The following is a 25,891-nucleotide window of genomic DNA, read 5'->3' on the forward strand; positions in this document are numbered from 1 at the left end:
CGTGATGGTTTTGGTTTTGTGTATAATTCCACCGCTCAGGCAATTTCCGGCCTAATCTTCCTCTAAAAGAAAACGGCACATCATGTAAATACCATAATCGGACAGTGTGAGCTATGGCAGCTCTGCTTAGGCAATGGCTGCCACTAAACTGGGTGCTATTGGGTCACCATACTGCTTAGGCACGTGCACGCCGACTGGTCTATTTAGACTTATCCAGCAAAGGCCTATTTTAGGAGCGAAATAACGAAAGATTGGGCCCACAGAAGTGCATGGGCGTCGGCCAGGATCACCAGTCAGGATCGAATTAACTGAAAAAATCAAATTAACTGGAGTCGAATTAACAGAAGTCTACTGTATCAAATCATTTGTTTCATCAAAGTTCGACTCTTCTAGAAACCAAACTGTGCACATAAAGCATGTGATTCGACCCACCCACCTTCCATTGCAGTGGTGAGGCACACTCGGTGGCGCTGACATCATGGAGCTCGACGACTGGTCCGTGACTGGCCGCTCGTGCGGTAAGTGATTGCAGCAACATGTTTCGGCGCTTAGCAAAGTCATCATCGCAGTGCCACGAATTTCCTGGTGAGAAACATTTCCCACGCTGTTTACTGTTTCTTACACTGACAGGTAGCCTCACTACCAATGCTGCATTTTCTTTTTTGTTAGTGTATAGACAAAACTTATAAGTGCGTGACTGTTGGTTGCAAAACAGAAATCTGGACAACTCAGCAAGGTGGACATGTTGGTTGAGCATTGCAAGCGTGTAAGCACACCTAACAGGTGCACTTTTCTAGCAGGTAAGAAAAAAAAAAAGTCAGCAGTTTCACTTCAATGACAAAGCACTGGCAGCAAGAGCAAGGTTTAGTATAGTGCTCAAGCTTTGTGGGTGCTGCAGTGGCACACACCACCTAACGTGACCCACACCACCAAAGGCACACACCAACCGCTACTTTAAACTCGTTTCTAGGATGGCCCAGTTTAGTACAGCTTAACCTCAATATAAATATGCCACTAAAATCGGCACTTCGTTGTAGTGAAATTCGACATTCTATGCAATTAAGAACAGTCGCCGACAAATTTTTCTCATATGGAAGGCGCCATAAGATTTTCAAAATTATCGGCCAAGCAGAATGAACGAATTCCAAGGAGATAAAATAATTTTGTTGAATTTGAGAGTTGGCAACCAAAGATAAGGTTTTGTGCTGTTTCGACGATACCATTACATAGGCAGTACGAAGTGAAGTACGCGAAGCTATTTAGTCCTCTATGCCACAACGGCCGATAGCATAATGAAGAGTGCAGTCATAGAAGTTTCCCTCGGAGCGTTCTGCAGTGTAGTTATTTTCAATTTGCAACACCTTCAATGGAAGAACTTTGTCATATACAGTGAAACCTTGTTAAACCGTAGCTGGCCCAAGCTCAGAAAAAGTATGTACTAAAAGGTAGTACTGCGTAACCATAATAGCACGAGATCGCCCACTTACCTGTCAAACACAGAACTAGGAGAGAGTGCTATGAAAGGGGAAAAAACATGCAGTATTATTTTTGTTGCGCATTATTTTCATTTGATGCCGCCGCGGCCTAGCAGCGACAACAGCGGCCTCAAACTTGCTGAAGCTGTGAGCCAGCTTTTCAGCCAGCCCTGTCTTCTCGGCAAACACTCGCATGGCAGATTCCTTGTTGGCGTTGCATATTCTCCGTGCACAGGTGCGGCAGCGCTGCAGATGTCACGGGGCACCTTTTCATTGCGGGGTGCTGTTCTCGTCACGACGATTGCATTCATGAGGCTGACGTAATGCGCAGCTTCTGCCACTGTCAGGCCTGAATCGCCCACACTGTCGCTTTCCGTGTCATCACTGTCGCTAAGCGACACTTTGGCAACAACAGAGGCGACGATGGCAGAAAGTCAAACCTCATAGCAGGCATCTCTTCGCGGTCGCAGCAGAGCTGCCGAGCAACTTCGTCGCATTCCAAATGCCACACACCGTAGTCAACAGTAGACCCATGTCGCATGCCAGTGCCGACTTTTCGTGTCACGTTCAATAGCACAAACGATGTCTCCTTTTTCTTCTATGCTGAGCACCCGGCATCTTTTTTATCTGAGTTTCGGCATGATGCGAGTTTTCGCATGCACAACGCCACAATACTCTCTGACACGGCGCCAAAATGATGTTGATGAGGCTTCACATGCAAACACACAGGGCACTTGGAGGCCATCATACAGATCTCTGAGGCTTGTTGTTCTGCCGGGCCGCCCGATGGAGATGACACACCGCCACGTTTGCGCGACGAAAAATGGAAACACTACGTGTTTATGCGGATACATAACACATTATGTTCAATGGCCGCTGAATCGGGGATTTGCCTACTGTTTAAGCAGGTACGGTTTAACGAGGTTTTACTATATATATATATATATATATATATATATATATATATATATGCAACTAAAAGTTGTGGCTAGAAGGTTATGTCAAACTAGACATTATTTGTTCACAGATTTGCTTCTGGTATGCAGCATACTGGGCCTGTTCGATTGGTTCTCCCGGAATCAATTTCTGTAAGACCACACGCGTCAGCAAACTCGCCACAATTTCCTTCTTTCCTTCCCTCCTCCTCCTCCTCTTTCTCCCGGAATGGCCCAGACTGCTTGAGATGCTGCTTTCAGCCAATGAGCATTAGCACACACAGCTTCTCAGACAGTCCTGGACCATCCAGGACGAGGAATAGAAGAGGCCCAACTATGTTTTGGTCGCAAGCGCAAGCAGCACTTGAAAACTCTGGTTGCAGAAACGTTCCAATCCTGGATGTTCATATCTGTGACGCCTTTCATGTAACAATTATACATCCAATTTTGTAACATGAAAGTATGAGACTTAACATTACACATATTTGCCTGACACATACCTACACATCTTTCTGTCACATGTGATCCACTATTTTTGTTTGCGAACACAAGCCATGAGAGGAGCCTCTGTAGCATCGCAACACTGCCCACTATGTATGAAAGACTGCAGTGTAGGCCATACCAAGGCGAAAGCAGTGAGGCGGTGTAAGATTCCACTTGACTCACCAGATAGGTATAAGTGCTCCAGCGCTGTGTTGTTGGAAAAGGCGTGCGGCGGCAGGGTGCTGAGAAGGTTCTGGTTGAGCCACATCGTCTTCAGTTTCTTCAGAAACTCCAACCCTGGCACCGAATGCAACTGCGTCAAACACAGAGGGCAATTGCCAGTTGTTAAGAACAAGCTCGGGCACCAATGAGCAAGAGAGAAAGACCTGAAAAGAATGCTCAAATGACACTTCTGACTTCTCATTTCTTGCACTAAATCTAGTAAGGAATTCTGGCAAGCCTCAAAGCACCTTAAATAATTTACTATTAGCTTTTCTAGAGACAGCATTGTTTTCATCTCACAGGAGGTAATTGTGTCATTCCACACAGAAAGTAGTCACGTGGGATTAAGGCATCGCAATGTTCAAGCACTTACGTGGCCTGATGCAGCAGCATTACCTACAACCGAGCAAGATGGAGCGAGTGCTGAAAGTTTGCAGTGTCCTGCTCTCACTTGACTACCTTCTGTGTCATGACGTAACATGATACGCCTCCCAGAAAATGAAACCAAAACTGGTTCGTAAGCCATTGCTGAGTTGCTGTGGAAGGCCATATGCCACCATACCACCGACACCGGGGTTGAGTTAGAAGAAGAGAGAGAGAACCGAAAGTTTGAGGTAATTCCATATGTCCATAAGGTTTCGCATGGGATGAAGAGGGTGGCCGCAAAGTTCAGTGTTGATGTCCTTTTTTCAGTGCCCTGCAAGTTGTCATGTTTCTGCACCCTTTCTAAAGTAGATAAACCCAAGAGTGACAAATGTGGCATAAAACACAGACGCACGTATGTACCATGTAGAATAGAGGTGGTGTACGTGTTTCCACTGACCTGTGGAATGTTCTATGTGAGGCAAACTGGAAGATGTATTAACATTCATTTAAAGGAACCCTCCAACTGATTAAAAGATGGCAGTGGAAAGCACTTGCCAGTTCATTGTAGGTCATGTGCGAAGAAGTGCAAGACGATGTTTGATAAAACGAAGGCGTTAGGGCAAACAAAGGGCCAAAGGGCACGTGAGATCTTGGAAGCTTCCCTGATAGCAAGACATGGCCCAGATAGGTGCGTCAGCGAACTGTCAGTACCTTTTCAAGAAAGAGCTTGATTTTTTGGTGTAGGTAGGGGCTTGGCGAGGGAGTGTTCCAGGGTCACACAGTTATGATCTGGCTCGGGCATGCGCATAGTTCGAAGAGGCAGCTTGTGTGATTTCAATAAACCAGTTGTTAGTCTGCGTTCATCCTGTCTTCTTCTACCACGGTGTCTCATCCCTAGTGCAATTTAAGTTCACGAAACAATGTCTTACCAACTAGCCTCCCATCTCCTCGAGTTGAAATTTATGCTCATGTGTCCTTTCCTGGACCCATGATCTTTTGTTTTTATCTTCTGGTGTGGTCGAGAGAACTGCACTGCTCTTTCAGCAACTGCGGCGCCGGTGTTGTATCCATTGCTTCCCGGGAGGTGTTGGATGCCTGCACTTGCAGGCGGCTTGTTCGTGTTTCAGGCCTCAACTGGTGAGTAGAGGCCTTATGGCTCGACTGCCCAAGAGTCACCAAGCTCTTTTGCCGGGTGGGTGGAGTAGCTTTATCTACTGCCACCGTGGGGGTAAAGGACGCAACTGAAGGCTCGCTGCGAATGGCCAGCGGAAGTGGTGATTGACATGCAGCGCTGCCCCCTGACGCATCGCATCCGCATAAGCTGTGCAGTAAAAAATTGCTTATCTTCTGGCTTCTTCAAAGGAAACATTTTCTTTTATTTTCAAGGCAATTATTTATTTCTCTTTTTTACATGTTTCACAGCATCAGGAATATGCCAGGTGGTTGCCTTTTCAGTTCACATAGTGGGGTTTTCAAGAACAGTTATCGGAGGGGTGATCTTTGTCACCACATCCTGTGCAGGTGAGTTGACTTCGACAGCTTTACAAGCTGTGGCCGTACTTCTGGCAATTGAAACACTGATGAGAGTTAGGTATGTAGGGTCTGACGCTCATTTTAGTATGACCTGTCTGAAGGGTCTCTGGTAGAACACTAGAGGCAAGGGCAATGATCAGATGTTTTGTTGCAATTTCGTTGTTATCTTGCCTGATTGGCACTTGAATGGCATTTTGGTCTTGCCAGCCTTCCCATAGTTCAGCGTTGGTTAGTTGTAACAAGTCTGCATCTGAAATCACGCCTCTGTGTTCAGGGAGCAATGCGGGGTCACTGTTATTGGGATGTCAGCACAGGCTGTGAGTTCTGCAAGCTCGTCATGTTGCATCTTGTCACGAACTTCAAGGAGGAGGTCACTGTTTGCCATTTTGCCTGGTCCCTTAGGAATTTCAATACAAGGCGACATAACTCTTACTGGTTTTAAGGTTTACTGATGCGGATAACGTGGTATCATAGAAAATATTCTTTATGTTGAACAAAAAAGTTCCAGGAGCCTTCAGTGTGTACATTGTTTGCAACGGTACGATTACATATCAAAGGGAAAGATTCTCTGCATGCTGCATGTAGTTACTTTCACAGGAATGGCATCCACCCACCACGGACAACAAGGGGCGCTACGAGTTTGATTGAGCAATAAATTGCATCCGCCAGCCATACATTTCTGCTATAACCCAATGCTTCATACATTCAAGGTTGGATATATACACCACCAGGTTAAACCAAGCTGCCTGGGAGAGAGAAAGAAACGAGGAGAAAGGAGATCATAGGACAGAAAAGGTAAGTGATTGGAAAGCGATATATACAGAAAGAGGCTACTACCGGTTTCCACCAGGAGGGTCAGTCTGGGGGTGCTGTCTACGCAAAGGCGAGGCCAAAGGGGTGTGTTGTCTACACCAAGGGGCTTTAAAGGTCCGCACACCCGGCATCAGCTCAACCCTCAGCATCCCGTTTTCCCCGAACATGGCTACGCCACGCATGGCTAAGCGCGGGAGGGTCCAACCCCCGTGTGCTTAGATCCGTGATGTGGATGCTTGCTGACGCAGACGCCCTTGTAGGACCATGAGGTTTTTAAAGAAACTTCTTTAAACTAGCACATTCAAATAAAACACCAAAGGGTGTGTGCATTTTTCTTTATGTAGAATATTTGTAAGCCTTGGGTAGCACAGTGCTTGTCTGCATAAAGATGGTAAAGGGGGCAAGTTGGACGCGAACCAATGTGACCAGCGCATAACGGACAAGGACTACTAAAGAACAACAGTTGCCCTGTGATTCCTGTTAGATGTCATTGTTTGTTTGCGTGCTACTCACAATGGCAAATCAGTCCTGCGGAAGCTTGCAAGGTGGAGGAAGGTTCATGAAAGGGAAAGTTAATCAGCTAGCCCCCTGGTTAGTTGAGATGGTAGAGCAATCACTCTGGAAAGACATTGGCTAGGCGTTAAATCCCTGGACCAGGACAAACATTTCTTCAACTGTGAAGCTTTATCTCTGTCAAACCTACATGGCTTTTCTTTGCCGCTTAGTACTGCAAGTCCGGGTGTATGTTAAACTTTCATGTACTTACAGCAGTTTGTCCAAACACCTGGAGAAGCAAGCTAGAGGACTTTAACCTCAGACTGACCTCTCTGCTTTTCCTCAAACAAATCGCCTCTATCTCTCTCTGTTGTTTGTTGGTATCTTCTTATAAAGATGAAAGCATAGAACTTTCTTCTGAGGTATCGAAGTAAAGTACAGACAGCAAGGTGTGGCTCCGAGCGAGTTGGTTCCGCATTATTATGACCAGCACATAAGGGGGTACAAAACACAACGAGACGAACGCAGGAGTGAGTCAGGACAAGCATAAGGAAACGGACGAAGCATTTAGTCCGTTTACCTTGTCTCGCATCTGTCCTACTCTTCTTGTGTGTTTTGTTTCCCATTAAGTGGTGGCTGTAGTAATAAAGTACCAACAGTTCCATCTGCATAAAGGCACGGGAATGCACTCTGGCCGTGGCCTCCTGACCTGGTTCCTTGAGAGGTCCAGCGAGCGCAGTGCCATCAGATGTTCGCCAAAGAGCGCCGCCGCTTCATCGTCCGAAGCGGCCACACGTTCTAGCTTGTTGTTCGACACATTCAGATGCAGCAAGGGCGACGCCATGCTAAACCAGGACACGCTGAGCTTCAGAAAATGGTTGTGCGATAGGTCCACTGTGTCCAGCACCTTCAGGTCGTGGGTCAAGTCAGCCGGCAGTGTAGTCAGCAAATTGTGCGAGAGGTTCAGCAGTTTCAGATTGGCGAGGGGTGTAAACCACGCCTGTGGGAAAAGCAAGCGCACAGGGCAACGACGTCATCACCTTCACTACAAGACAAGATCACTGCATGATGCATCTGAACCTCTAGCCATGGGTACTATACAAACTTATACTTATACAAAAGCCTCATACGCACACGACTAGACTATGGAGCCATAGTTTACCAGTCGGCTACTCCAACTGCTCTAAAGATGCTAGACCCTGTCCACCACTTAGGAATTCGCCTGTCCACAGGCGCCTTTAGAACAAGCCCAGTGGAAAGTCTGTACGTTGAATCGGATGAATGGTCACTTGAACTGCAGAGAACATACTCCTCTTTCATGTATTTTCTTAGAGTAAACGGAAACAGTCAGCACCCCGCGTATTACACCATAAACGATCTGTCCAGTTGTCAACTCTTTCGCAACCGGCCCACAGTGGCAAAGCCTTTCTCACTGCGTGTCAGAGACCTAGCTGAAGATACAAGAGTTCCCCTGCTTGAGTACCACCTTATGTCCCCTGCTATACGGCCCCCACCGTGGCAGTGGCAAACAATAGAGTGTGATACATCCTTCATAACTGTTACAAAGCGCGCTCCTCTCGCGCATATACGAATGTACTTCTTGGAATTACAACACAAATACTCATGTCCTGAATTCTTTACAGACGCATCAAAGTGTAATTCTGGCGTATCTTACGCAGCAGTCGGTCCATCCTTTTCGGATACCGGTGTTCTGCACACGAGCACAAGTATCTTTACAGCAGAGGCCTACGCCATATTGGCTGCCGTTAAACACATTAAAGAAAGTAATATCCCAAAGGCAATTATACACACAGATTCATTGAGCGTTGTAAACGCTTTGAAAACTGTCAAAAAATATAAAAACCCTATCATTGTATATCTTTACTCAGCATTACTAACCACCTATGCTTCCAAGCAGCAAATCGTGGTATGCTGGGTGCCGGGGCACCGCGAGATTGAAGGAAACGTGTTGGCTGACCAGCTAGCCACATCCATCCACGCGAACGCTGCAGACATTTCCATGACTGTCCCTGTAATGGACCTTAAGCCCTCCATAAGGAAAGCGCTCAGGGCTTTCTGGCAGCGGTTGTGGGATAAAGAAACAGAAAATAAACTCCATGTTATCAAGCCATATCTTGGCAACTGGCCGCCGGTATCAAAGAACCGCCACACGGAAGTAATACTTTGCAGACTTAGAATAGGACATACATACAGTACACACGCATACCTCTTGTCAGGTGGTGATCCACCCATGTGTGATAAGTGTGGTGAGCCACTTACCGTGCTTCACATCCTGGTGCAATGCAGAGAATTAGATGCAAATAGGAAAAAGCATTTTCCATTACCTCACCGGTAACAAATTCCACTTCATCCTCAAATGATTGTAGGCATAGAACCTTTCTTCAAACATGAATCCCTGTTTAGATTTTTAAAAGATGTAGATAGTTTCCATATTATAGCCCCAGGAAATCCGTAGCACAGCCTCTAACAGAGGTTTCTGCTGCGGTAGGTGCAATAAAAGAAAGCACCTGCCTCTCAGCCTTTGTACTCAAAGGCCCCCGGAGGCATTAGTGCTATTTACATATTCTCGCATTTTAGCTCCATGATCACTTATCACGCGTACTATATCCAGAGACCACTACATGTATCACTATCATAATTTTATGCTATATCCTATTTTACGCTTCCATGTCACTGATTGATTTTAGGCCACTTTACAGCCATGTTACATTCCACCATCGCCACTCACAAATCAGCGCTTAACACAACATTATCAGTCATGGCGCTCTTTGGCCATACCTGGCCCTTGCGCCACTAAACAACACACATCCATACGTAGGATATTTAAATTTTTGTTTGTTTTTTATCTTTAACATAGCTGTAACTTGTCCATGCGGCGCTTTGTCCAACAACACTTGAAAAGATCTGGCGTTACATCGGTGTTCTCATTAAAGCAATGTAAAACAAAAAGCGCTGCATGTTGTGGATTGCATCACTGCCAACACTTCCCATCAGAATACATAGTTACAGCAATAACAGGTCTGTGGCCTCTCTGGTTAAACTCTGCTTCACAAGGTGCCACCATCAACACGGCTGCTCAGATTTATACCCCCAGTAACCCAGCACTATGTTAACAGTGATTATGCATACAGACAAGCTATAACTATTAGAACGTATGACCTGAATGTGCAAAACCGTTGAAGACAGCCTAGATAACAAGGTGCAGAGCTTGAACTAAACCAGATGACGAAATGAACCAATACATAAAAGTCACAAATTACCCGAAACAGGTACACAAAAATACAGGAACAGCACACAACATATATGCTCTTGTCTACACTGAAAAAATGTATTAAAAAATAAAAATTTGCATAAGTGGACAGGCCATGCAGTGCAAGACAGCATGTTTTCAAAATTGAATAACGTAACGTTTCCCCAATTCATATGTTTGTGGGATACCCACAACACACAATATTCACCACAAAAGATTATAAGCTAAGGACTGCACAACAAGCAATGGAACAGAAAATGATAACAGGCAAAACATTAAGCGATCAGAAGACAGCAGTATAGATCAGATATTCTTGTTAAGCTTTATGGGAAGAAGTGGAATTGTACAGGTCATGTAATGGATACAGATGGCAACCAATGGCCTATAAGAGAAACAGAATAGATGCCAAGGGAAGGATGGTGCAGCAAAGGAGAGCAAAGGTCCAGATAGTGTGGTGAGGTTAGGAAATTTGCTGACCTAGGATGGAGTCACCTAACGTGAGCAAGTGAAAATCCCTAGAGAACCTGTGGTTGTGGAAGTGAGTCTATATGAGCTGCTAGCAATTACAGTAGAACCCCGCTGTTACGTTTCTCACTGCTGCGTTTTCCCGGCTGCTACGTCGTTTTCATCCAGTCCCAGCATAGCTTCCATAGGATCCAATGTATAAGGAACCCCACTGTTACGTAGTAGTTGTGAAAACGTTCACGCATGATACGTCGCAACTTAGCAACCCGAACCCACCTGGGCTGAAATAGGCAACGCGCTCCAACCACCATTTTGGCTTCTGACAAGTTTTCGTGAAAAATGCTCTCTCTATCGTCACTGTGATTACGGTCAGCGCATGGTTGTTGGACAGGTCGATTCCTCTTCTATCGTGCTATCGTCATTGTGCATTAAGCCTTGTGAACGTTGAACTTGTGCTTAGATGGCGTCGCGCAAGCGGAAGGTGCTTTCCCTTGAGGAAAAGCTGGACACATCAATGCAGTTGACAGGCAGCCAGCGCGGAAGACAGTCGACATTGCCAAGGACCTTGGTCTCCCACCCTCGACGCTTAACAGCATCGTCTCAAAGCATGTCGAGATAGAGGGGAATGACGCGCTCTTCGGCCCGAAAGCAAAGCAGGCTCATGGCGCCAAGTATGGAAACCTCGACGAGGCTCTTCTTACCTGGTTCAAGCAAGCTCGCGCTGCCGGTGTCAACTTCGACAGCAGCATTTTGCGTGAGAAGGCGATGGACATAGCCAACAAACTGGGCACCACCGACTTTGCGGTGTCCAATGGCTGGATCGACCGTTTCCGGAAGAGGCACGGCATTGCTTATAAGACGGTAAGCGGAGAAGCAGCGAGTGTGAACATGGAAGCAGTGGATGATTGGAAGGCCACCCTATCTGGAATAATTAAGGGGTATGAGCCTCGTGACATTTACAATGCCGATGAAACGGGCCTCTTCTTTCGGGTGCAGCCATCTAAGTCATTAAGCCTGAAGGGCAAAGCATGCCACGAAGGCAAATGTAGCAGAGAACGATTAACTGTGCTCCTTTGCTGCAACATGGATGGCTCAGACAAGCTCAAGCCATAGGTAATTGGCAAATATCGAAACCCACAGTGCTTGAAAAACACTCGCCTGCTGCCATGTCACTACCGAAGGAACAGTCGCGCATGGATGACATGTTCTTTGTTTGAAGAATTTCTTCGGTACTTTGACAACAAGATGGGTGCCCAGTGCAGGAGTGTCATCCTATTTCTGGACAATTGTGCTGCCCACCGGAGAGACCCATTGTTTCTTTGGAACGTAAAGCTTGTGTTTTTACCACCAAATACGACAAGCCATTTGCAGCCGTTGGATGCCGGCGTCATAAAAAACTTGAAGCATTCTTACAGAAAGTGCATTGTTAAGCGTTGGCTCGTGCATATTGATCGCGGACAGCAGCCTGCGACCATTTCGGTGCTTGACACTATGCACTATGTTGCTTCAGCGTGTACTGCAGTGAGTGTGTCAACTGCGCAGCATTGCTTCGCACGGTGTGGCTTTCACGTGGACAGCGAGATGGAAGCTGCCACAGAAGCTGAAGAGTTGCAAACTGCCGCTTGTGAAGAGCTAGCTGAGGCAATGAATGCACTGGGTGCCATGGGAGTCACATACGACGACTACGTCACCGTGGATGCTGCCATTCAGACATCAGAGTGTCAGAGCATCGCCGAGATCGTTGAGAACTTGTTTGCGAGTGAAGTCGCGGACTGCGATGATAACGAGGGGCACGAGCCGCATGATGCCGGGGAGTTGCCAAATCCTAGCTTTGGAGAAGCTCTCGCGGCTCCGGATTTCCTCCGCAGGTACGTCGCACTTCACAGCGACGCTGACAGCAAAGCGGCCTTCCAGGCTATTGAGAAATGTGTAGTGATTTCTAGCGAGCGAAAGAAACGGCAAGCGACCTTTCTGGACTTTTTTTAAGTCGTAAGCGCACTCCGTGGAAATAAATGACCTGGGAGAGGCCTTTGTCTTGCTGGGAACAGAGATAGGTTGACAAGAACTGATCTACATTAACAGACACAGCTTGGTCAAGTCCTTGTCGTACATTGCAGCTCATGCAAAGAATATTTCAAGCTCTTAAAGTTAAAGGTAGAGGAGGAAAACACATTGGTCGTACCTCAGATATCACTGCAAGATGTGGCACATCTTCTAGAACAACAGAAACCTGAGCCACTTGGTGCGAAAAGGCTAGGTGTGCAAAACACCAAAAGGCACAAAGTTATAACATCATCTCATCATGCGTGTTGGAATTTCAATCACATTAACATGGACATCAAATGTGATGTGTCCTGAGTAATTTAAGCAAGTTAAATAAATGCTCTACATAATCATGCCCACAGTGTGTGGAAACTACGTAATATTTTCATATTTCGAAATGTCACACAAATTATGGCTTTTTCAGAAATTACACCATGCACAGTGAGATCTCGATATAATGAACTTCAGGGGATCGTGGTAAATTGTTCATTATTCTGAGAGACCGTTATAGTCAAAGCGCCAAAATAAACCATTCTGCCCATCAACCCATCAGTTCATAAGTTGTCACCATATGAGCTATCCATGCAAACGTCGCTGTTGGCTCTTGGCACGCGCTGTTGCTATTATGCATAGATTCCATTGCCATACACCACCGAAGTATCGTATAATAACAGTGATGCGCAAAACAGACGCTGATGCCGAGAAAACTATCGACAAAAAGGTAGCTCCATGTCACCTACAAAGCACAATGTTTCTTGTTTTTTGTTTGTTTTTCACATTTCTTGCCGTGGACACCACAACTGTCTCGCTCGAGGTGGACACCTGAAGTATGTCAAAGCACAAGTGCTCGTAATCGACGCTGTTGTCTGTAAAGTGCGACTGTGTGGCATCCCCGCGAGTACGGAAGTTTCATTCAACTGCACACGTAGCTACGGCCACAAAAGAAGCACGAAAGAAAGAGGTGTGCGCAGAAGAAAGGGTAAACGAAGAAAGAGACATGCCTCCGTTGCTAGGCGCTACTTTTCTGGTTGGAGTATGCGCTCCCAAAACGTGATATGCCATCGTCTCCGCTTGACCGCATTCTTTTTTCTCGGATGCCATCTCAGGTTTTCTGAACCCATGTGCCGCAACATCCGCTCTCTGCGCCTTGTTGTCTGCTAGCCTACAGTTTCGGCTGCCATGAAGGATACTCGGAAATCTAAGCATCCCCAGATTTCAAAATATTAGTTTGTAACACTGACGCATTGTTAACGTTGTTATCATCACAGGGAAATGGAATAAATATCTTTATTCTGAAAAGCTCGGGATTTTGAAGTTCGTAGTACTGAAATATTTTTACACTTAAACTATAAGTCAGCAGATTATTTTTGAAAAGTTTGTTCATCTGAAAAGTTCGTTAATGTAAAGTTCGTAGTAACGAGGTTTCACTGTAATTCAGAATATTCTAAATTCCTACCCTGAATTACCTTGGCAACGGAAACCTTTAGGGAGACAGTTTATAAATGTCATGAACATTCTATGTCATTAACAGAACAAATAATGCTAAATAGTAGTTCTGATGTTATCCTTACTGCTGCTTTTTCTTTTTCTTGTTCAGGTGTATTTTTGCTGCTGTTTCACGAATCTCTGCTTTGTGTTTCTGTTTTTCATCTGATGTATTCTGTACAATTATATACCTTTTCATCAGGCAAGGAGGAAAGTTGTGCCGCTAGCCTTTCCTTCTCTCTGGCTTCTGCAAGCTGGCACAGCGCTACTTGAATGTGTTGCTGCCGTGGCATGCTGTGGGATGATTCAAAGGTGTTTTAGCTCATATTTCAAGAAATGTATGTAAGGTCAGTTCATACAAGGTCTCCAGAGAACCACTGTGTAGCCTTAGGATGCAGCAGTAAGTGCAATTTGCAGAAATTTTTCTCAGCTGCGCAAGCAGGCGACATGCCTCATCATCCATGCTTTGTGTACATGTTGTGAACTATTTTGGCCGAATTGGTTTCCACTCAAAGAAGAGCAGTAGCATTTGTGAATTGCCAATGTGAATCAGAAAATCTTGTCACTGTCTGATCGCTTGGTGTGAGAATGGAAACATGAGTTCTTGTGTACGGCCAATCCGAAGCAACCCCAAAACATCTAAGTGCCAATCATTATAGAATATTTGCATCAGCCGCTGAGATTGTTCTCACACATTTCAAATCTACTATGCTATGTCTATATTAGCCACCTGTATAAGGCTAATGGCAGGCTCAACACCACGATCAATGTGGTTGGTAAGCCAGCATGATACATGCAAGCTTTGTGCTTCAGCATTGCCTCATTGCCCTGCAAAGCAGCAATGTCCAAAGGGGATCATGTAAAAAGAATGTGACGCTATTTGTAAGGAAAGAATTTCCGTAAGACAAGCGAGTGTGTCATAGAGATTGGGCCCAAAAAGACAGAAAACAAAAATCTGTACTTATCCTCTTACGGCTTGTAAAATTTCAGTTACCTTTGTAGCGTCAATTGACCAATTTGGTCAGCATCTATTAGGTAAAATATAAAAAAGCACTAGCTGAAGTCGCAAGAAGACCATGCATCGTCATGTTGCATGCTCAGCCCATCCAGCTACAGAACAAATGAGATCTATAACCCAGCAGCTACAACTGTTTCAGGCGCTCATGCAGTCCGTAGCTGGCCGCTCAACCACTCAACAAGCGTTATTCACACTGAACTTATCACGGAGCAATACGGTACCCACTCTATTAAAACCATCCCCTATGTTTTTAACTACTCATTGGTGCTAAATCACCGCATCAAATTACAGGGAGAATGTCGCAGCAAGGACAAATTTGTGAACAAAATTTTTATAAGTACACAACTGATCTCCAAGGCTGATTGTGGGTTCAAACCCATGGGCACACATCTAGCTGGGTGCTCCATCCGCCTCACTGGCAGGAGAAATTCCAGTGACAACAAATAAAATCCCTTCAGTATGTCTCACAGGACCATTTATAATGTAGAAGATGCTTCATCATACTAAACAAGACTGTGCGAGCCCAAAAACAACCTAGTTACCCAAGTTGGTATCAAAGAGGCTCATTGAAGAGCGGCACACGCCTGCTAGCACATATCCATTGACTCAAGATGGCATCAAAGAGGTTCACTGAAGAAGAACACTAACCAAGTGGCACATTCTCAGTACTCCAAGTTGGCGTAAAAGAGCTTCTTTGAACAGCAGAACGTAACCAGTCCCACGTCTACAATAACCCGTGTCGGCGTGAAAGAGGTTCACTGAGGCATGCATGTAAAATTCGCCCCATACTCAGCGGCCCAAGTTGATTTGATGTTTTTTTCGAAACCTGTTACTTCAGCACAGCAGCACGATGTGCTACCCATTCGACCATTGACTACCCAGTGACCCAGGTAGGCAGGAAAATGGTTAGATGCAAACCTATGTAGATACAAACATACATAGATAGACTGATAACTACATGGCCCCTGGAAAGTGCATGAAGTACCCTAAGAATGCTAACGCATTAAAAGGTCGATACATTTGTTAGGTTGTGTATAGCTATGAAATGTTTTGTATTGTTTTGTTACGAGTAGGAAGGCTTTAGTCAGGCATCCATACATACCTTTCGACTAACCTTAATTGGTATGTGATGTACCGTGAATCAGAATTCAATAAACCGAAATAATTTAGGTCCTGTGAAGATTCTCACCTTGTCGACAGCCTGCAACTGGTTGAATGCCAAGTTTAGCAAGGTGAGGTTGCTGGCACCCTCCAGGTTCAGGTCCTTGAAGCGACACTCGTGCACCGACAGCGACTCCAGCTTGGCCACAAACCTGACTGAGCCCACCGTGAGGACGGTCATGCTGATATTTCGCAGTGTCAGGCCGTGGGGCGCCACCTCCGGTGCTCGGACAAAGCACATGTGCAGCTGTGTGAGGTCCTCGTCCCCCGTGCAAGTCCAGAGGTGTTTGCCGTCAGCTGTCATCTTGCCAAAGCAGCCACACGGGTATGCTTTGTCGAGCTCGTCTGCTGTGCCGAAGGCACTGGCAAGTGCACATGACGACAGGAGGAGGAGAAAGAGCTGCAACTGCTCTGCGGCCAGTGACCAGACAGCCATGCTTCACAAGCTTGAATGGCGGTGAAGGTGCAACGTGACAGCCTGCCGTAGCCTGGACATCAGAGGTGTTACCTGCAATTCAGTTCAATTCCTTTTTTCCAGAAGACTTCAATGTACTTCACTTTCCTTTGTAAGGAAACTTTGATTTAATTCAGCGTCTTTCTGCAGAAAACCTTAACCAAATTTTATGTTTGAAGTGCTGACAGCAGCATAGCAATGATGCCAGAACATGAGGTGGCACTCATTGGCAAAGGAACCATGGCATTTTCTATAGGCTGAGATCATTTGAGACCACAAAAGAATTTTTCTTAAGAAATTAGTTCCGAGCCTGCACTGAGGAGTATTTTGCTGATATTCAAGCACTGCTTTAGAGGCTACCCACTTCGATGCAGCAAGGTGAGGTCAACTAAATTTGCACGCCCGGCAGGGGTACAAGATGTTAATGGTGGCTTGAGTGCAAATCTGCCCTATTCTCTTATTTTTTTTTTTTTAGCCAGATGTGGTGGTTCAAAAGATAGGAGCATACAAGAAAACTAAAATCATGCAGATTCAATGCACATCTTGGAATCTACGCCAAGTGAAGCTTTTGTGAAGTGATTAATCAAATGCTATAAATTTGCCCATTTTATTCCTGCGTCTGTGGCGCAAAGGAAACTGGCGCGGGCACATGTGCTCTCGTGCATCCATGCTACGCAATGTGATGCACGTACCAATCATCCAAAGGAGCTAGTTGGGGTTTACACAATGGAAATATACATGTGATTGTGGCCTAATACTACGAGCATCAGGCTGCTGCACTGGGAGACTCAGGTTTGATCCCACCATCAGGCACGTAAATCTTTATTTTTTTATGTGTGGGCTATACGGCTAGACAGCAGCAGCACCTAGCAGCCACGGTCAGGAAAGCCCTGGAGGGTTTGCAAAATAAAGCTTCGCTTTCAAATCTCTCTGTGCAGAGATACTGCGAGGTTAATCAAACTGCAGCACTTGCAGTGACCAAATAAGTTTGAACAACAATTTTGCAGTGCCCACCACTGTTTCATTTTCGATTAAATTTCACAGCAGTATCACACTGCTAAGCTCGCATCTTCATGCACCTGGTTCATCCAAAAAGAATGAAAAACATACGTGCACTTCACAAAAAGATAAGCAAGCTAGCGCAGAGTTGCGGATCGGTTTCACCGAACCATTTAGAGCGTAAAAAAAAAAAAGGCAGTTAATGTCCATTCTAGACAGGTTATCCAAATGAGAATCCGAGTTTTCCATGCTATGCAATATGACCGCGTACCCTTCTCTACTGTTTAACCCAACAAAGACCAACACACACTTCCACATGAAAAAAAATTACTACAACTCGTTCACCTTTGTTTCTGGAAATAGAAAGTACATCCATGCTTTAGAGAAAGGCGCTGGGGCAATGAAATCTTATTTGAGCAAACAATTATTATTTGGCTTTCTGAACTATTCGCAAGCAGGTACACGCACCAGCGCATTAAAACACACGGGCCTTGCGTTAACCTTCCCGCGCTTAAATCGGAACTATGGGACGTTAAACTCAGCGTAGCCGAAGTGGTTTGTTGGCCTTCATGGGGTTAAGCAGTACCGTGCGTAAGGTTAGCGCACATTCCCGACCACGGGCCAGTGGCATAAGATTTATCCCTCAGGACCGAACGAAACCGCGGAATGTTATACGATTGATACCATTTCAAAAAAACTAGCTTCGCGCCGGTGTCGTCTATTTTACTTGAGACGAGGCCGCGTAATCTCTCGATTTTGAACGTTGCAGCTCGATTATCTTCTTTAAAGGGGGAGGCAAACGAAATGACAGTTACGTTCGAGCTTGGCCAGCGCGGACAACTTGGAACTGCGTATCACATAGCGCAACAGGACGCGTCGAATGCAGCAACAGGTTCAAAAGTGCGTTCTCTAAACGCCGGGAAGACGTCTCTCGCCTAGCGTGCCGTCAGTGTGTCACAGGTTTCGTCCATACTTCACTAACGGGCATTGCCCGCATGAAAACGACGCCATCGGAATGCGCTTAGCGACGCAGCAGTCCTTGAAACACCTGTTGCACGACATATCGCCAAGGTTTCACCGCCTCGCTCCTGTAAGGTCGGCAATGCCGCTCGCGATAGACGGGAACAATAAAGAGAACCGCCGCAGTTTCAGGCCCTACCTGGGATAATCCTTCGGGGATCTTTCGTAGCAGCGACGAATCCCGATAAGGCGGTCCATCGGCAGTACGTAAACAAAGTTGTTGACCTTACCCAACCTCCGTTTTTTACGACTACAATTGGCCCGACAGTCTAAATTAAAAGCTTTAAGATGCACTCTATTGGTCAACCTATACGTGACAATTCCACTGTGAAAGGAAGAGACGGTAGGAAAGCATCCTGAACGCCTGAAAAGAAGTCTACCACCAAGGCCGATAGCGAAACAGCAACAGTAGAGCGGGCGCGGCCATGTTGAAGGATTGCTGCCGATGCCGCTTGGATGTCTGAAAAAGGCTCGGAACCATCGGTTTCGTTTCAAGCGCGAAGGGTAGCAAGGTATCGGTAGTCACGCATTTTGAAAACGAAACGATGATCCTCAATGCACTTCGCAGAATACGCGGCTGTAGAGAGTCTGCACCTAAGCATGCGCTTGAAATGGGCACCAGGAGGAATAAACTTTATTTAAACTTCTTTAAATGAGCCGATGGTGGAATCGTTCGGGGTGGGCGGCGTCCCTAGCCCAGGATGCCATGGGCCTGAGCCGATAGCTTCGCTCTGCTTACCAGACGATGCTCGTGTCCAGGCCTCGGGCTTGTCATCTGGGCCTCATACTGCTCGACGGAAGAGGAAGAAAACAAGGCAATGGCTGAGGTAAAATATAAAAGAGTGAGGGAGAGAGAGAGCAGCTACATATATATATATATATATATATATATATATATATATATAGACACACCACTCTGCGTTGTAAGGGGCTAAAGATTAAAAGTCCCCATAGTATAATGCAAAAAATATACATACATGTAAATTTGATCCTGAGATTTGCAGGTGAGACGGTGGCGAAAACTTTTCTATATCATGTATGTAGTGAACTTCACCTGGTTAAAGCCTCTCAAGAAGGTACGTCAGGAAGGTAAATGAAGAATGAATCCAAGGCTTGCGCGGCTATAAGTGTAGTGCGAGCAGAGCATGACAATTAAATCTCGTAGATTTGGTGTTTGAGAGAAAATAGTTCATTGTGGTGCATTTAAGTAACATATGTTCCATATGATCTGCAAAGATAGAGAAATTGATAAATGAAAGGCAGGGAAGTTAACCAGTACTGAGCCCGGTTGGCTACCCTACCCTGGGCGAAGGGAAAGGAGGAAGGAAAGATTAAGAGAAGAGAAAGTCCAATGTGGATATCGCCGACGTGGTAACAGTTTTCTGCTCCATATATCCCTGACGGCAACTCAGTCTGGATCACGGACGGTCCCTCAATCCGGTAGCTTTCAAAAATCGCAACAGTGCTCTTGGGGCCTTCTACAGCTGCGATATGCGAGGCCGTCGTCCCATATCGTACAAATTGTGTGTGTGTGTGTGTGTGTGTGTGTGTGTGTGTGTGTGTGTGTGTGTGTGTGTGTGTGTGTGTGTGTGTGTTGTAAGAGTTGTAGGTCGTAGGAGGAACTTGGGGGGAACTAGGCGTACAGGGTTTATTTACAGATATTTACATTAGAACAAGGGATACATTCGACAGTCTAGCGTGACTCCCAAATGGAGCACGCAAGACGAAGCATACAGCATACGAGCACGAAGCTCCAAACACGCAGCACAGAGCATACAGCTCACGAGTACGATCACGAGCACGATGACGAGCACGCTGAGAGCACACCCTAGCAGCCAACAAACAGCTGCTTATAAACACTCCGTGCTCCCTACATGAGAGAACCGTTCGACCAGTCATCGAAGCCGCGCCGCCTTTGAGCGGGATGGCTTACACACACACGTACACACTGGTTTCACTGCCCCCCTCCCCACCGAGGTGAGACGGGCGTCGCAGAACTCGGGGCTTACGTCTTGAAAGGCGCGTGGAGAGGTGCCGCCAATTGCCTTCCCTCGGGAACTCCATCGCTCACGGCAGACCAGATCGGCGGTGGCGGGTTCAGTAACAAAGCCTGGTTCGTCGAACTCATATCGGCCTTACGCGAGGGAGAGTCGCTGACGAGGCGTATTGTCCTCCGCACACCGTACTTAGTGGCGCCGTGCGGCTAGATGATGACGGTGGCTTTCCAGGAAGTGTCGACGCCGCTGTCGCACCTGGCTGGCAAAATTTTGCATGTTGGCACCTCAGCAGGCCGTTCTTAACAGCGCCCCCGCGGCCCAGAAAATTTCCACTGGCCAGTGCTGACAACAGCTGGGCAGGAGGAGAATGGCTGGCGAGCAAGAATATGGCTTTGCTCTCTGCAACCCCTGCGCACTTGGAATGCCTGCAACCACCTCACAACAACCGGCACAGAAGAGTCGATCCCGCCAACATAATACCACTCAGCGTGCAAACGCCCGGAATCAGCTGTTAACCCACCAGGCTTCCTAGAAAAATTTCAATGCAAGCCACTCAACTGGGAACCCCAAATTTTGCCCCAAAATTTCGTGCCGCCAAAGCAAGCGTTCACGTTCCCCTTGAGTTCGACCAAACCTGACCATCGCGCTGCACAAGAGTAAAGGTTTACGCATGAACTAAACCGAAGGCTCTCAAATACCAATACCCAAACACAACTTAAGCAGCCTAACTTCACGAACAGCCTGTTCTTACCCTATCGCAGTGGCGTACTTATCTCACGTACTGTTGCCACTGAACAGTCTGGCCAACTCCACAGGTACGTAATCACAATCGCGCTAGCTTTGTGGTTCCTATACCGAACACGTGCTTGCGTCGCACGCAAACGTTCCATCACGCTTACCCACGTGTCTTTCTCTAGTCCATACAGGACACGTAACTTAAACGAACAACTAAACTTGCGTAACGTATGCACTCCGCAGAACCCTTTAAAAAAATCCGTCTTAACAACTAGTTCTACGCACGCGTACTAGAGAAGTCAGAATACGGCTGCCCTCAACACACACGAGCAACCCCGTCATAAACATTCTGCTTCCTTCCGTCCGCACAGGACACGCGCTAATGGACCTAAGAGCTCTTCTCAGTGCAAAGGATGCACTAACTGAAAAGCTACGCGCTTAACCTTAGAAAATTCAAAAACACTTATAAAAAAAGGTTAACTAATACACACGCGCGTTACCATAGGTCTCTCACCGATAACCTTGACCTTCAGGTTACTCAAACACAAAAAATAGAAAGCCTATCTACTCATTAACTAACACTTCGCGAAACTAAAGGTTTACCTAAAACGCATCTTTTAAATCTCGGAGCTTCTCAAACCAAAACATAAACAGAGCTCATACCTTACATATTGAAAGAAACTTTAGTCCTAAATCGCGAAAATTTCCAAGGGCTCAAAAATAAAACAAAAGAGCCCGTTTCCCTTCTACGGAAGCTCTCTTGGCCTCCCGTTCCAAACGTTTTCGACTGACTCATACTTTTGAGCCGTACTCGAGGTGGTCGTGGTTCGAAAGCTATTCTGGCTACCAAGGAACAACAAAAGGACCGACACACTATCGGTTCCTTCGAGACGTTACCGTATGACGTTACAGTCCTTGGCCAATTTGCGTCCTGGTGTCAGGCTTTCGTCACGAACTCGACAGACCGCGTCACGACTCCCTACCACTTCGTCTCGTCTCGCCACGTTGCGCTCCTTCGCACTATATATGCTGCACTCCGAAAAGAACGACGGAACGTAGCTGCCCCGTGTCCGCGTCCGTGCAGAACATGCTTCTCGGTCTCTTTTTCCGGTGGCTCGAACGTGTTTGATGCGCCAACATCGCCAACGACGACAGCACCTTTTCCTCACGCCCTGGCTTTTTGCGTCTTTCGTCGTCTTTGGCTGCGCTACATTAGTCACCGTCTTTCAGTATTTACCGCGCTTCTTTTCACGGCGCTTTCCCTTTGAAGTCTCTTTCATGCCGCCCTCTGGCGCCTCGTGCTGGCCGGTACACACCTCGTCGGCCCGGATCGGTCTCCTACCCGCACAGTCTGAGTGATTTTCATTTAAATAAGCTCTCACTTTGCCACGACTGGCGGACAGCCCAACCGACTCTGGAACAATGCAGCAGTCTTTACTCGAGCTATGCAACTCGCACTCTTGCGAACTGCCCTCTACTGCATTGCCCAGCTCACGCTGTGCAACGGCACACAGTCCGTCGGTCTCTATCGCTGTCTCACCCGCACAGTCCGAATAATTCCCAGCTAAATCGTCCCTCTCTTGGCTACCTAGACTGGCAGAGAGCTGCACCGATCCCTGAACAATGCAGTTGTTTTCCCTTGAGCTACACAGCTCGCAATCCTGCGACCTGCCCTCAACTGCATCGTCCAGCTGGCACTTCACTTCGGCACGCAGATCTGTCTCGACATGGGTGCTCGCGTCTGTCGGGTCAGCAGTGCTCTGTACTTCGTTAGCATCAACAGTGCTCTGTTGGCTCAGCACCTCGTCGCTCTCACTCTGGTTTTTACCCGCCTCTGCTGCCACTAAGGCATCGTTAGCGGCTAGCACTTCGAGTTCACTTATGAACGTGCTGCTAATCTCGCAGGAGCTACTCCTTCTCTCGGCTTTCGACCAAAATCTGTTCTCTACTTCCTTCCACTTTTTGTGCGTCCAGCCTACAGATTTCTCAAGCCACTGTTGACTTAGTTCGATTGACTGCTCAAAACCTTGAATCGCATTGTTCAATGCAGCAGCATACTGCCACGTTACTTCTCTTAAGCCTTCTTCCTTCGAAATCCCTTTGTTTCGGCCTAGCTTTTTCCTTTTCTTGCCTAAATTCTTCCTGTTCTTGCCTAATTGCTTCCTGTTCCCGCATTTTGCTTAGAATTCGTTTATCCATTTGTTCTATGAATTTCAAATCATTGCCACTTTGCAAAATGGCTTTACGAATCTCTGATTCCGTCAAGTCCTCCTCTACGTCTACGTCGACCTCTTCACACAACCACAACAGGTCAGCTCCCGTCAAACACAATAGGACCATGGTCGCTACTTTAAGCTTTGGCTCTGCTGTCACACAATACTTGCTGCGATACCCCCGCAAATCAGAATACAAGTAAAGGATCCCCAGCGAATCAAATATACAAACACAGAGAAATTGAAGCCTGGTAAATCTTACAGCCAAAACCAAACGCTTACCCACTGAAGCAGCACCATATCACCAGTCCTTCTCCACCGTATTCAGTCATTTGCAAGAGGTGGTCAATCTCAAGTCGCTTCCAACTTGATCGGGATACCGGTCGGTCACCATGTGCCAATGTCCGTGAGCTGCCGATGCTGTCTACGAGTCGCAGGCCGATCTCACCGCTGCCATTCAGTTGCAAGGGTTGTTGGTCGTAGGGAGGAACTAGGCGTACTGGGTTTATTTACAGATATTTACATTAGAACAAGGGATACATTAGACAGTCTAGCGTGACTCCCAAATGGAGCACGCAAGACGAAGCATACAGCATACGAGCACGAAGCTCGAAACACGCTCAACAGAGCACAAAGCTCACGAGTACGATCACGAGCACACTGACGAGCACGCTGAGAGCAAACCCTAGCATGCGACAAACAGCTGCTTATACACTCCGTGCTCCCTAGATCCTTAGGTGAGAGAACCATTCGACCAGTCATCGAAGCCGAGCCGCCTTTGAGCGGGATGACTAAGCTTCACGGTGACTATGCGGCCCGTGGCCTCACTGTCGTCGTCGCATTCTACTTCTTTCCTTTATTTTCTTGTGATGTTAGCAAGACTGCCAGCACATTTGTCAAGGGTCGCCTTGACGCAATCTTCAAAATTGTCGTCTGTCCTCTTCCTCCTTCTGCAAAATGATGAAAACTGCATTGTTTCACACCATTTTTTTAAATCTCTCTTTTGTTAGGAAGAATGAAACTTGCAAGCACGTACCGTGAAGGTGGCCCTCCGGCAGTGGTTCCTTTGGACAGCCTTGAGAAGAAAAAGCACAAAAACAAGTCAAGAAATTACTACATGGCAAAGTTCGCTTGCTTGTGTACCTGGCCGGCGGCGTGTATTGCCCAAGTGGACCAGTCTCAGCTGGTGCAAGGCTAAGAGGAGGTGGCCCCCGGTTTTGAGCTGGTGAAGGGCTACAAGACTCTGAAAACCCAGCTTGAGCAGGTGCTGGGCTGCGTGACAAACAATGCACTTCTGCATTTTCTGACATAGATCACTTACTGCAAAACGCCTGCAAATGTCAGTAAAAAGGATGGTAGATGCTTACCTGCTGTCGTTGTCATCCGAGTTGACAACTGTGTCGTCGTACCTGGATTGTACAAAATGTGAGTTCACTGAACTTGCAGCATGATATAGACTTACGCATGGATGTGTCTAATTACAATACGAGAAGTTGCGCTTCTGCAGGGCTCTGGCTGTTTATATCAGCACTGCATCAAATAAATGCATTGAAACATGACATTCTTTGTACTCTCCTTGTACCAACACTGCCTGAAAACATACTGAGAAGCACAAATGTATGGTTTATCATTTCAAAGGTACAAAAATTTCCGAATCTGTAGTGTGTAGTGTATAAAACAGTTCATACGTGCTTATTGAGCGTGTCCTTACATTTCCAGAAGCTCCATGTCTGGAGAGTTCTGGCTTGTGCGAGTACTGCATGAAACAATGAAATATCCTCTCACCTTGCCTCAACGCTGCTCAAAATACAATCAGAACCTTGACATAAGTGCATAAGTGTCTGTTTGTTTGCCAGCCAAACAAACAGACAATAATGCTTACCTGTCTGGGGTAGAAAACCTGCTGCAACTTGGTTGACTCGGCCCTGGTGATTGTCTGCATAACAGACGCCAGGCTAGAACATTTTGGTGCTCAAGCATGCATGCAAATCTCAGCTGCAGTTCATAACCATACATACCCGGTTTTATTTGGAATGTTTGTCGTGGTCCTGAGGTGCAAACAAAAAAGCACAAGTTTTACAGCACTGTCAGTGAGCTAGGCAACATGCTTAAGGCTTCTAACTATCCCAGACAAACTTTCAGATTACGCGAACTGAGAACATGTAATTTGCAATATTCCGCGGGAGATATCAAAGAATCTTAAGAAATCGCACCTGCAGCATTATGTTCTGAAACATGGCACATGCATATAAACCGCCGTACCCGGGCGCGTATCGAAGCAAAGTGCCGCAAGCACAAAGGGACCCGGAGGCGGTGCCCAATCGCGCCCAATTCTAGCTAGCTTTTCAATGATATTGGGGCTAAGCACGCGTTGCGAAAGTGCAGACGAAAATGTGCGCATGGAAAGAAGCGGTACGGGACGTTGAGAAAGAACTATGGCACTGAAAAAGTTCGGGTATGGCAAGCAAAGAAGGAAACATGCATCACTACTTCTGCTTCCCACTGCGAAAAGGGTAGCGGAGGCACTTTTGGAGCACTGTGGCTTGGCACCAAGTCAGGAAAAGATTCACTCTGAAACGGTAAAACACGCCGGCAAAGGTGTGAGTATACTAAACTGCGGGCGTAGTGCGGCGTGCTTCGCAGCATGCCGTCGATCAGGGGGAAGAGCGCCCACTTTTTCGCGGCGTTGCCGCCGTTGCCGGGTGGCG

At 46.6% G+C, this 25,891-nt stretch overlaps 1 protein-coding gene across 3 annotated transcripts in view; it reads right to left on the reverse strand.

Moving 5' to 3' along the window:
- The window catches only part of LOC135921662 (protein halfway-like), a 48,718-nt gene extending 29,627 nt beyond the window's left edge, over window positions 1-19,091 (reverse strand). Inside the window, exons 1-5 of one of the 3 annotated variants that reach the window (XM_065455956.1) lie at window positions 18,978-19,091; window positions 15,794-16,273; window positions 7,032-7,322; window positions 3,077-3,206; window positions 437-582 (exon numbers count right to left, since the gene is read on the reverse strand). In XM_065455956.1, coding sequence (XP_065312028.1) covers window positions 437-582; window positions 3,077-3,206; window positions 7,032-7,322; window positions 15,794-16,201 — 975 coding nt within the window. In that variant the 5' untranslated portion in view covers window positions 16,202-16,273; window positions 18,978-19,091. Of the gene's footprint in view, window positions 1-436; window positions 583-3,076; window positions 3,207-7,031; window positions 7,323-15,793; window positions 16,274-18,377; window positions 18,699-18,977 lie in introns of those variants that run through there. The other 2 variants (XM_065455957.1, XM_065455955.1) reach the window with 2 other exon arrangements.
- Between the last annotated feature and the right edge of the window lie 6,800 nt (window positions 19,092-25,891).

The sequence above is a fragment of the Dermacentor albipictus genome, chromosome 8, assembly GCF_038994185.2.
Source record: "Dermacentor albipictus isolate Rhodes 1998 colony chromosome 8, USDA_Dalb.pri_finalv2, whole genome shotgun sequence".
Lineage (NCBI taxonomy): Eukaryota > Metazoa > Arthropoda > Arachnida > Ixodida > Ixodidae > Dermacentor > Dermacentor albipictus.